Source organism: Camellia sinensis, chromosome 12 (genome assembly GCF_055761805.1).
Source record: "Camellia sinensis isolate YWXY chromosome 12, ASM5576180v1, whole genome shotgun sequence".
Taxonomy (NCBI): Eukaryota; Viridiplantae; Streptophyta; class Magnoliopsida; order Ericales; family Theaceae; genus Camellia; species Camellia sinensis.
Window position 1 is genome coordinate 89,502,134 of NC_138972.1, and position 12,202 is coordinate 89,514,335.

Genomic DNA, 12,202 nt, shown 5'->3' on the forward strand with positions numbered 1-12,202 from the left:
CTGAATCTGAAAGAAACCATAGTACGTAATCTATGAAACATCGGGTTCATGCTTCATCGGAGAGAAAATGAAACCTTCAAAGCCAAGATAATGCACGTATAGATAATTAACTATTGCACAAGTAATGACCAAACATGTGTTTCAAATGAAGTGGATTTTGATATGAATTATAATATAGACATTTTCTTCCCATCTCTTTCTCAAAAGGTAAACTAGGTTTTACCTGCTGCAATCCGGAAACCAATTTGATGACCTTTCCATTAAATGCCACGTATTAGAGGTAAGCATAAAATGATCAAACTATGATCTAACTCTGGCAAGCCGGGCCCTAATTTCTTCAAGTTCTTCCTCATCGTCAGCACCCTCGCCTGTTGCTTCATCCTACAAAAATCAAAGGAAATTCAGCTTCTTTCAGAGTAAATGATAGGCTAAAATGGAAAATGCATCAGATGATAGAATTGTTGCCTATACCTCCGGCACAGCTCCTGCGGGTTCCTTTAATTTCTCCTTCCTGACTGCTTCCGGAAGTTCAGCAGCAGTCTCACCAGCAAGTGTAGTCAAGACTTTGTCAACTTCTTCATCAATCTCCTCTTCCATATCCTCCGTATCCAGTGCTGAGTCAATAGCATCATTTACAGTCTCCTCAATTATCCCTGCCTATATATATATATATATATATATGCACGTGACTCAGATTATTTTGTATACTTGGAAGTTAATATTGAGACTCATTACCATCTGGGTTTAATTCTATATATAGATGACATTATTTCAAACCAACATTTATACAGAATTAACTAACAATGATATGTTTTAAAAACTTAAAAACACTAAAAAAGCTAACAATGATGTGCAGAAGAAATGATACTTCATTTCCTTAGCCTTCGCAATCCATGAATTTTTCTATTAAATTGAAGTCAACACCAAGAGGATTAGATAGAATGACAAAAAGTATGGCATTTCTAGTGTGAATTAGGCCAATGAATTTCAAGTAGCTGTGCACATCGACGTTGGAAGTGTTTTATAAGACATTATCTACATTAACTAGAAATAAGGTCATTTAATAAGAATATGCATTAAAATGCAACCAAAAACACAAAGGACTCAATATCTGTACACAGGCTCCTAAAGCTTTAATATATTAGGGAATGTGCAAGAATAATATTTGTCAGGCTCTCATATACTCTGTTGCCTCACAAACCCTCCCTCATGTGTGAACCCTCCTCGCACATGGAGAGTTAAATAGACAAAAAAAAAAATAGCTTGCAAAACATAGAATGGGGGAACATAAGCAAATATCGAGACCTGTACTCCACACAAACAAACATATAGACCTGTACTCAGAACCTCTAATAGCATGCCAGACAGTGCCCAAAGCTTAAGGTAATGATGCTGTTTGGTGTAGCTGTTAAAACAGATTATACATTATAGCTTAACAAATTATAGATTATTACTTTAATCAGAAGCTGTTAATCTGTTTGGTATAACTGTTGGATTATAGATTTAAGTTGCTGAGTAATGTTTGTTAAATAAGCTGTGAAGTAACTTTTTCAATTAATTTTTATTTTTTATTATTCACTATTTGTCTACATTTCTCATAAAAAATAATAATAATATTTTATAGTCCATTTGGGTCTTTTTCTATTTTTAAAAAAATAAAAAATAAAAAAATTTAAGAGTATAACCGTGAATTAACATCTCCACAGCAGAAGCTGATAATCAGAAGCAAAGGGTGAGCAGCTTCTCAGAATCAGCTTTTTTGACTTAAAATAAGTTGTTATAATCAGAAACTGTTTAAATTAAGTTTAACCAAACAGTCCAAAATAACTTTTTAAAAGCCAGAAGCTACAAGTTGGCTCAAAAAAACCCTACCAAACACCCCCAATAAATGGGCCAAACAATGGGGGTGTTTGGTGGGGCTTTTTTGAGCCAACTTATGGCTTCTAGCTTTTAAAAAGTTATTTTGGACTGTTTAGTTAAACTTATTTTAAACAGCTTCTAATTCTAACAACTTATTTTAAGTTAAAAAAATTAATTCTGAGAAGCTGCTCACATCTTACTTCTGATTATCAGCTTCTGCTGTGGATATGTTAATTCACGGCTATACTCTTAGATTTTTTATTTTTTATTTTTTTAAAAATAAAAAAAGACCCAAATGGACTATAGAATATTATTATTATTATTTATGAGAAATGTAGACAAATAGTAAATAATAAATATAAAAAAAGTTAATTGAAAAAGTTACTTCACAGCTTATTTAACAAACACTACTCAGCAACTTAAATCTATAATCCAACAGGTACACCAAACAGATGAATAGCTTCTGATTAAAGTCATAATCTATAATCTGTTAAACTATAATCTATAATCTGTTCTAACAGCTACACCAAACAGGACCAATGTTCATCAAGCTGTCATACTCATATTCCATCTCTCCCATCTTCGAGTTTGAATTAATAAATGTAAAATGGTAGTCCAAAGTACAAGAGAACTGCTAGATTTCTATAATATGTTCGCAAATTATTTTGGTTTCACATAATTGAAATATGTAATGGTTGTAGAAGTTCAACACGACGAAGTAATTTTCTAGAATTCCTGTAATTCATGATTGTTCCACTACAGAAATGCTTGTAGTAGAAGAGATTTTAAGTGGTAATATTAAATTTCTTCAAAATTTTTATTTTTTTTTCAATTGTTGGTAATATCAAATTTCTAAGAAATAGAAATAAAGGCAGATGCGAGTTTAATAATTAACCTCAAATAAAACAATCAAACTTTCAAAATTTAACTGAAGAAATATAACCAAACAGAACACAGGAAAGATTTTGATTGTGGAAAATGCACATTTAAAAGAACAACAAGTGTGCATTTCAAAAAGATGCAATGCAATAAATAAATAAATAAAAATTCATCCTTACTTCAATAAGACGCAATGCAATAAAAAATTCCATCCTCACAATTGACGAATCTTTGATATCTTTGGTTTTTGAAAAACACTAAAAGCAATACCTTTAGCATTTCCTTGCTGAATTCCTGCATTGTGATAGCAACTTCTGGGGCCTTCATGAGGTTGTTGACAAGCTTCATGACATCAGCACTCTTGGACAAGTGCCCCACTGTGCGGGCAATTGCTGCAAAATCAACCAACGATATTAGTGAAAGAAATTTCAAACCAATAATCAAGATAACTCCCAAGATTGGAAGAGGTTCAAACAAATAATCAAGAGAAAACATACAACATAAACAATCAAGATATTGGCCACTTCCCTATTATAAGTTCAGATAGTCAAAGCTGATTCTAGTTACTTATGATATCACATGTAGGGATGTGCGTGATGCGGTTCGAACAGTTTGAAAGTAAAATTATAAACCAAACTATGAATGGCGGATTGAAAAATAACCAAACTGCGGTTTGGGCAATTTGGGATGGTTTCAATTTACTAGTTAATGGAAGAGTATTCATAAACAATTATCAAGCATTTGCATAATATAAAACACTAATTTGCATAATATTTTTTTATATATATAATACAAACTAATTTTACATGACATTTTTCATATATAACTACTAATTTGCAACAAATTTCACATCTTAAATCTCTCTTATACTTTTACTTTAATATTTCATTAGAGGTTAAAAAAATATATGTATTAATTATAGCGGAGAGCAGATTATAAATTTCAAAATTTAATCCACGGTTAGCAGATTAATAGAGCGAATCGGTGCCGATTGGATGGTTTTAACAGATTGGATTATTTTGCATAGCCCTAATCACTTGTTAACTAAACATAATTTACCAAAAAAATTATAATAAATTAATAATCATATCAGACAAGGAATTATATTTAAGGTTGCAACTTGCAACTTATGATCGTGCAATTCATTCCGTGTGAATTAAATTTCCAATAAACTAGGTCAATGCATTTTTCTATAGCTCCAAATAAACAAAAAAATTGAAGAAAACCAAGCTTATAACACCACTAAGAGACTGATAATTTCACTATGCATCCACATTTGAGTCCCAATTTCTGTATGACAAAAAACTATAGCTAAGCTTGAAGTTGAAGGTCTCTTTCTATGCTTGAATCTGGATTGATTTAACTGTTTAGCAACCCGAAGCCGCTAAGTTCCCTTAGTAAGTAAGCTGTGCAAGCTTCCTGTCTGTAAATGGGCAAATGTCATTTTGCAATTATCCACCGGTGCTGCCTGTTAAAACCTATCACCTACTTCACCCACTTAAACCTACTCCACTAAACCTAACCCACTACACTACTACCACCTCACCTACTCCACTAAACCACACCCACTACACCACTACCACCTCACCTACTCCACTAAACCTAACCCACTACACCACTACCACCTCCACTTCACCTACTCCTTACCTACTACACACTCACCCTCTTCTATATATAGGAATCATGAATCATTGTAATAGATATCAATATATCAAAAAACATCAATAATAATACATACAATTTATTCTCTCTCTTTCTCTATACATTATTTCTTACATGGTATCAGAGCTGGTTTAAAACCTAATATTTTCGCTTCCCCGGCGGGCGGCAACCTCACCTTAGCCGCCCGCCGGACCTCAACCTATTCCGCTGATAAAATCAACAAAGATTTGTGCAACTGTAGTCATGTGTGAGGCTGATGGAGAAGAATTCTTCACCTCATATGACGAGACAGTCTGGAACTAGAAACACTGCAACATTCTGCTCTGGAATTCTGCAGCAGCTAGATTATAGCTTGGTTGAGTGCCAAGCTTTGGTTCTTCCACCCACTCTTGAACTTGCCCAGCAAAGTGTGAAGGTTCATGCTTGTGTTGGAGGGACTAGTGTGCACGAAGATCAGCGCATTCTCTCCAGTGGGGTTCATGTTGTTGTTGGTACTCCTGGTCGTGTGTTTGACATGTTGCGGAGACAATCACTTCGCCCTGTTTACATCAAAATGTTTGTCTTGGATGAAGCTGATGAAATGCTGTCACGAGGTTTTTAAAAATCAGATCTATGATATTTTCCAGTTGCTGCCACCCAAAATCCAGGTTGGGGTGTTCTCAGTTGCTGCCACCCAAAATCCAGGTTGGGGTGTTCTCTGCCACAATGCCACCAGAGGCTCTTGAAATCACCAGGAAATTCATGAATAAGCCTGGAAAGAGAAAAAGCTCATGCTAGGATTTGCGAAGTGATTCGCTGCAGGAATTTTGGCTTTGGATGAAACCCTTACCATACTCCACTCATTCTCTCCAACTGTTCTAACTTTTTATTTTTATTATTATTATTATTATATCAAATAATCAATGCACTCATGTTCCCCACTAACAGTGTCCACTTTTGACCCAAACCATTTTCAATCCATCATTTCTCCTTCACCTTTTGCACCCCACTCACCGACTCTCTCTCCACTTTATCACATGGGTTTGTCCCTCTCTCTCCTCCATTTGATTTCAAAAATCACTTATTTTTATTTATTTTTTCCAAGTCACTTTTCCTCTTTTTTAAATACCCCACTTTATTTTGAAACAATCGCACTGATGTTTTTCATATAATCCATCTATAAATATTTTTTATCTATTTTCTTTCTCCCTTGTTTTCTTTCATTTTATTTTTATTTTTTCAACAAAACACTCCCAAAACAAAAAAAAACAAAAAAAAGAAAAAAAAAAAAACAACATTTTACAAACTTGTCATTTCTTCATGCCGGGGATCAACCCCGATCAGCATTTTACACCATAAAAAAAAATAAAATAAAAATAAATAAAAATAAAAAAACACAAAACAAAACAAAACACAACCAACACAAATCGGAACAGTGGGATTTTTCTTCTCGCCTATTCCGCCGGTCTTTTCTTCTTGCCACCGTCTTGGGCGGCCCTTGCCGGTGTTGCCTCCGTGTTTCCCACTCCACTGGGCATGATCACTACTCCCTGCTCCTCCACTGCAGCATATGGCGGCCCTCCAAATCGGAACATAAAACTGGCCTTCCGCTTCAGCTCCTTGTTTTCCGCCTTTAGCACACTTATCTCTGCTCGCGCATCCTTATACATGCGTTGGAGCAGAGCCAGTTGGGCGTTTAACTGCTGCACCTCATTTGTCCTACTCTGCAGCCGGTTCGACAAATTTGTAACCGCAGTCATGGTTTCCACACATGACTTCAAGGTATACTGATTGGCCTCCACATCCGACTGCACCGCCATTTTTTGCTCCACCGACCGCATCGGAAAGTTCAACGGAGCAAAACCAGAGGTGTTTGGTTGAGGTTCACTGGCCACCGCACCAGTTATTTCTCTTGTGGACTCGTTCAGTTCTGGAAAGAGCGTGAGCAGACCACGGGAAGAGGAGGCCATGTTCTGGGTAGCTGGACGGGAAGAAGAGGCCATGTTGCTGAGTGTTTCAGAGACGGGTTGGTTACAGAGTATTACAGAGTTTCTTTCTCAGCAAAGGAAGAGTTGTTTTCAGAGGATTTTCAGAAGTTTTTTTGTCTTCGCTTCTGCCTCAAGCACAGCCTCCGCATTGGTTTATATCGACACTGACGACGCGGCCGACACGCCACTCTGTCGCTCACGTGCCTCGCTGCGTCTCCGGCTCACCTTTTGATGGCTCGACGCTTTCTGTCGGGCACGACTTTTGATGAAGTGGGCGCGCCTTTTGAGGGCGCAACTTTTGATGGCACGTCTTTTTATAAATTGGGCACGCATTTTGATGGCACGCCTTTTGAAAGATTGGGCACACCTTTTGAGGGTGCGACTTTTTAGAGGTCCGACAAGACTCTGTAAACTGTCCCGACATTGATTCCGGTTAGCTCCTTCATGGGTCCGACAAGACTCTGTAAACTGTCTCGACATTGATTCCGGTTAGCTCCTTTATGGGTCCGACAAGACTCTGTAAACTGTCCCGACATTAATTCCGGTTAGCTCCTTTATGGGTCCGACAAGACTCTGTAAACTGTCCCGACATTGATTCCGGTTAGCTCCCTTATGGGTCCGACAAGACTCTGTAAACTGTCCCGACATTGATTCCGGTTAGTTTCTACAAGGGTCCAGCAAGACTCTGTAAACTGTCACAACAACTGTCACAACATTGTCTGCTACAACGGTCCGACATGACCCCATAAACTGTCTTCTACATCGGTCTGACACCACCATACAGTGTCCTCTACAACGTTATGACACCCCCATACCGTGTCCTCTACAACGTTATGACACCACCATCCAGTGTCTTCACCAATGGTCTGACACGACCATACAGTGTCACCTATCCTCTTTTATTTTTATGTATTTTCTTGTTTTGTAACTCTCTCCAAACTCAAGTTGGTTAGTTCCTATCCCCCTTGAGTTTGCGGGGGGCTGTTAAAACCTATCACCTACTTCACCCACTTAAACCTACTCCACTAAACCTAACCCACTACACTACTACCACCTCACCTACTCCACTAAACCACACCCACTACACCACTACCACCTCACCTACTCCACTAAACCTAACCCACTACACCACTACCACCTCCACTTCACCTACTCCTTACCTACTACACACTCACCCTCTTCTATATATAGGAATCATGAATCATTGTAATAGATATCAATATATCAAAAAACATCAATAATAATACATACAATTTATTCTCTCTCTTTCTCTATACATTATTTCTTACACTGCCTATGGAATAAATTGACTTTGAGGGGTTTGAGTCAATATTTGGCTTTAGTAACCTTTACTGAGAATTGCAAAACCATAGACCGAAGAAAAGAACTATACGCCAGCCCAAGTGCAACCTAAAGTTCCAGTTGTTCCAACTATCGGCTACCTCTCTTACTACCGGAAGTGGAGGGCCATATTCTAATCCAGTGATCAAACTGGACGAGATTAGCTGAATGACTAGCTGACTTGACATGGCGGGTGCTTGAATGCCCTACTTGCAAGACAACAAAATACCATGGTTGGAGTTTGTGAACGTATGTTTAAAGACTGGACTTCCTTTTAAGTATTAGAAGTGCAATGGAAATCCAATAAGGATTTGGTTGGATAAATGACGCAGTAAAGGGCATTGGGAAGAGTCAACACAATATAACAAAGCCTTGTCTGAACTATTTGGACGCCTAGATGAGTCATGTTATGCCAAACAATATCAGTTACTTAACCAACTCAACACTTATCAGGCTGATGAAGAACTGTAAAGGATACAGACACTAAAGCACAACAAAAGCAAAGTCGGGCTTTGAATGTAGCATTTTCCAAAAATATTCCTTGCAGTTGGATTTCCCTTTGCTATTGTTTGTGATTGCATGGAGGCATCTTTTAGCAAGGTTATCCAGACCCAATCATTTCATTGGAGGTGGATTTAGAGGACTTTCTGCTCACTTTGCTACCTGAGACCTTACAATGTCATGAAATTATACCCAGCCAGATATTATTGTCAAGATATTGCTTTATTGGGTATTGACCTTTGCTGAGAAAGAGACAAGGCATAGATATATCATAAAAGCATTTTTTTGCACAAGGACATTTTATAACCTAAAACAATAGATAGCTTAGGGCCTTAGGTTACTGACGTTATAGAAAAGTCAATAAGTATACCAATATATGTATAGGACTTCCAGAGGACACCTGAGCTAGTTGAAAATGATAGATAATTATAGATATCTAAATATGACGAGAATCAAATTCATAGATATCTTTTGCTGGTACAAGATGCTCACTTAATGTTTGATGAATGTCTTCACTTACTATTTAGGCACTATTGGTTAGCCCGCAATTCATAACTGGAGAAACCCAACTAACAAATGTTTAAAAGGGAGCAGGTATAGTCAATATCATATTTTCTTCAGAACATAATGACTTGGGTGATATAGAAATAGGTGATGAAATGTTTCTTTACATTAAAAACAAATAAAATAAAAACATATCCGGAAATATTTTATGAAAATGTCAATTTTTTCACGAGAATGTAGGCATGTAACAATTGGGCAAAGATTACTTTCTAAGAAACCTAATAATATTTATTTCTGTTCCAACCTTATTGCTTAATGTATGTATAGTTGGATTTTTCCCTCATTGATGAGCAGCACAATTTTATTAATTAATCATGTTTAAAAGGCAGTGGTCTTGCTCCACTGTAAAGAAATGAAAGACTACTTCCATCTCCAAATTTACCTCAAACATAAATTCCTGCTTTTTTAATACAAAAACAAAAAACTTATAATAGTGATAAAATACACATGAAAGTAAACCATAAGCTTAGATATGTGAAGAATTGTACCAACACTCTCCCCAAGGTGCATTGATATTGAATTTAGTTGTGCCTTGTTTTCGTAAAGGCGGTTGACAGTTTGCCTAGACATCACAATCTCCTTAGCAAGTGCCTGAAATAAAAATTCACAATGAAAATACTAAATAAAGAAAAGAGAAAACAGAAGAAAGTTGAAATACAAAACAAGGCATTCTTGTAAGAAAAACAACAGCATTCAGTGGTTTAACATGTCTATGAGCTTAAAGAATCCACGACATTCAATACATGGACAGTGTGATGCAGTTAACAAAAAGGAAAAACCTAAAGAAAATATATCTTAAAAAACACTTCGTTTCAAGGAACCCACTTGGGAACTCCTAGAATCAAGTTTTGGTTTCAATGAATTCTATCTACATTTCCATTTAACCAGAGCCTTGTGCATTGGGTTGTCCTTTTTTTCCCCCTTTCCCTTAGGCTGTGTTTTGTTGAAAAATTTGATGAGGGAAATGGAAAGGGAAAGCAAAATAGAAAGAAAGGAGAAAGAAATGATAGGATTTGAATTCCAAGTTATGTTTGGTTGAGTTGGGAAATAGAGAAAGAAAATAGCCTAACACTAAGTTTGGTTGAGAGATTTAGGAAGGGATTTGGAAAAGGAAACGAAAAAGGTAGATGAAATGTGAATAAAATATACCAACATTTCACCTAGTTTTACCTACGTTTTTCCTTTTCCTTTTCAAATCTCTTCCCAAATTCCCCAACTAAACATAGCGTCAGTGAACCCAAAAGACAAAAAGTAAGATTACATTTCCCTCACACTTTCTTTTCCCCTATGTTTTCCATTATAACCAAACTAAAAGTGGGATTGCATTTTTTTTTTATTTTTCTATTTCTCTTATCAAATCCTCAAACCAAATACAACCTTACAAAATCTCAAAACCAACAATAGTTGTTGTTCTAGCGCAATCCTCCTAATAATTATTCGGGATGGATGAAATGAAGGAGTGCATCAAAAAGTGCTTACTTGTGATGGTAAGATTCCTATTGAGTTGAAGGGAAAAATTTTGTAAGACTACTACAGGACCTGATAAGATTCCTATCAAGTTCAACAGTGGGTGGGTCAAGAGAGAAGAAAAAATAAGAAAAAAAGTTTTAAAAAATGGATGTAACTGAAATGAAAATGTCGAGAGACAGATGAGCGGTGTAACAAAAAAAAAAAATTAAAAAAAAAAAATCATAAATGAATCTATAGAAAAGAAGTTAGGAGTGGCGTCAATTTGAAGGAAAAATTATTCAATATTTCCGAAGTCCTCCCTAACCAATTATCATTCAATATGTCCCTTATGTTCCCCAATCACCCAATACAATACCTCACCTACTCAACGACCCACTTTCTCCACCACTCCTAATATGAAATACCACGTGTCCATACTCCATAATTACTGAATAATTACCCCTATTGAAGATAAGACCGGAAAGTCATTTGAGATGGTACCGGTCATGTGCGTTGTAGACCAATAAAAGAGCCTATAAAGTTATTAGACCCATGTGACGGGTGGTAAAGAAAAATGGAGGAAGACACAGTTGAGATGATAAGAAATGATATGAATATCCATCCATATATAGGCTAGCCGACCCCAAATAATTGGACAAAACATTGTTGACTTGTGTTGAGTAAGTTGAAGGTTGTAGTAGAAGACCTTCAAGTTGATTTCATGAGCAGATGGGTACTAAAATGGATATAGAAGGGATTTAATACTCCTAATTGATGAGTCCTAAATCTTAATGCAAGTATGATTAGATTGCAATTTGATCTGTCACAAATAAAAATTAATTAAACCCTACAATATATCTTCAGTTGGGATGAAGGCAAGGGTTAGGAGATAAGAGTGGGGGCTGGCTGGGGGTTTACCTTGGCAGAGCCCATATCATTTCTCTTGGCAGCTTCTTTAATTGCTTTCTGCACACTTTTCTCTTCTCTCTGTATATCTATTATGCCCAACACACACACACACACAAAAACAAAAAAAACAAAAAAAAAAAAAGAAGAAGAAGAAGAAGTAAGATTTAAAAAACTTAATACAACAATCTAAAAGATTCAGTAGGTATGAAAATCAAAAATTGCCTCGGATTTGGCGTTCGATATTGCGGCACTCTTGGCGGAGACGACGCTGCCAGTCCCTCAATTGCTCTTGGGGATTGGCTTTTGGCTTCAACATATTCTTCATTTTCTCCATCTTCCCAGATTAGGATCAATGGAATGATCGGATCTTTCTGATACGTTGCGATCTACAGTTGGTTGGTTGGTTGGTTGGTTGGTTGGTGATTCTGAGTCAATCGATCGATCAATTTTCAAAGCCTCTCACGCTTCGAACTCGTTGCGGATTTTGGCTGAGATGATGAGACTAATCTTCCATGGAAATTATTCGGACCTACTTTTTTTTCTTTCTTGCCAGTTCAGAGAGAGAACGCGCGTAATGGGTTGAGTTGAGCTTGGGCCGCTATGTCCCGCGTCTCAACTGATTTGGGCTTTCGAAGATTCCTTTCCTTGTGCCGCCGACTAAATTATGTGCCAATAATACAGGACTAATAAAAAATTGAAAAAAATGCATTTCAATAACAGAAATGCCTTCCACCCTGCGTGAGGATCCTCTAGAGTTTCTTCTCTAGAGTGATCTCTCTACAGTGAGATCCAATGGTTGATATTAAGAGATAAAAAATGACATCGTTTGATATTTTTTTTAAAAAAAAAAAAATTCAAATTCAAAACCAAAAACAACAACAACAAAGACTAGGCTCTGTTTTTTTTTTCTCTTCCTGACCCAACGTTTTTTTTTTCCTTTCTTCCTCACAGATTTGAAGGACCATGCTTTGTTTTGTTTCTATGGTACACTTTGATTCTTCAAACTTCAACTACCCAACTGCTACTAGCAGTGAGTGAGAAAAATAAATACAAAATAAAGTCACTCAACA

At 36.6% G+C, this 12,202-nt stretch overlaps 1 protein-coding gene across 1 annotated transcript; it reads right to left on the reverse strand.

The window, feature by feature from the left end:
* Positions 1 to 91: 91 nt before the first annotated feature.
* On the reverse strand, positions 92 to 11,866 carry LOC114306188 (vacuolar protein sorting-associated protein 24 homolog 1). Its single transcript, XM_028251381.2, has 6 exons — positions 11,355 to 11,866; positions 11,142 to 11,218; positions 9,263 to 9,365; positions 3,010 to 3,131; positions 472 to 657; positions 92 to 381 (listed from the first exon to the last, which is right to left on the reverse strand). Exons 1-6 carry the CDS (start codon positions 11,464 to 11,466, stop codon positions 301 to 303), a joined length of 681 nt encoding a protein of 226 aa, XP_028107182.1. The 5' UTR covers positions 11,467 to 11,866; the 3' UTR covers positions 92 to 300.
* Positions 11,867 to 12,202: the final 336 nt, after the last annotated feature.

Bases quoted from the DNA above. Each gene is read 5' to 3' on its own strand.
- LOC114306188 (XM_028251381.2), bottom strand. From the start codon at position 11,466: ATGGAGAAAATGAAGAATATGTTGAAGCCAAAAGCCAATCCCCAAGAG. The intron at 11,219-11,354 runs GCAATTTTTGAT...TGGGCATAATAG, and splicing joins TATCGAACGCCAAATCCGAG to ATATACAGAGAGAAGAGAAA. The intron at 3,132-9,262 runs GTACAATTCTTC...TTGATTTTGCAG, and splicing joins GCACCTTGGGGAGAGTGTTG to CAATTGCCCGCACAGTGGGG.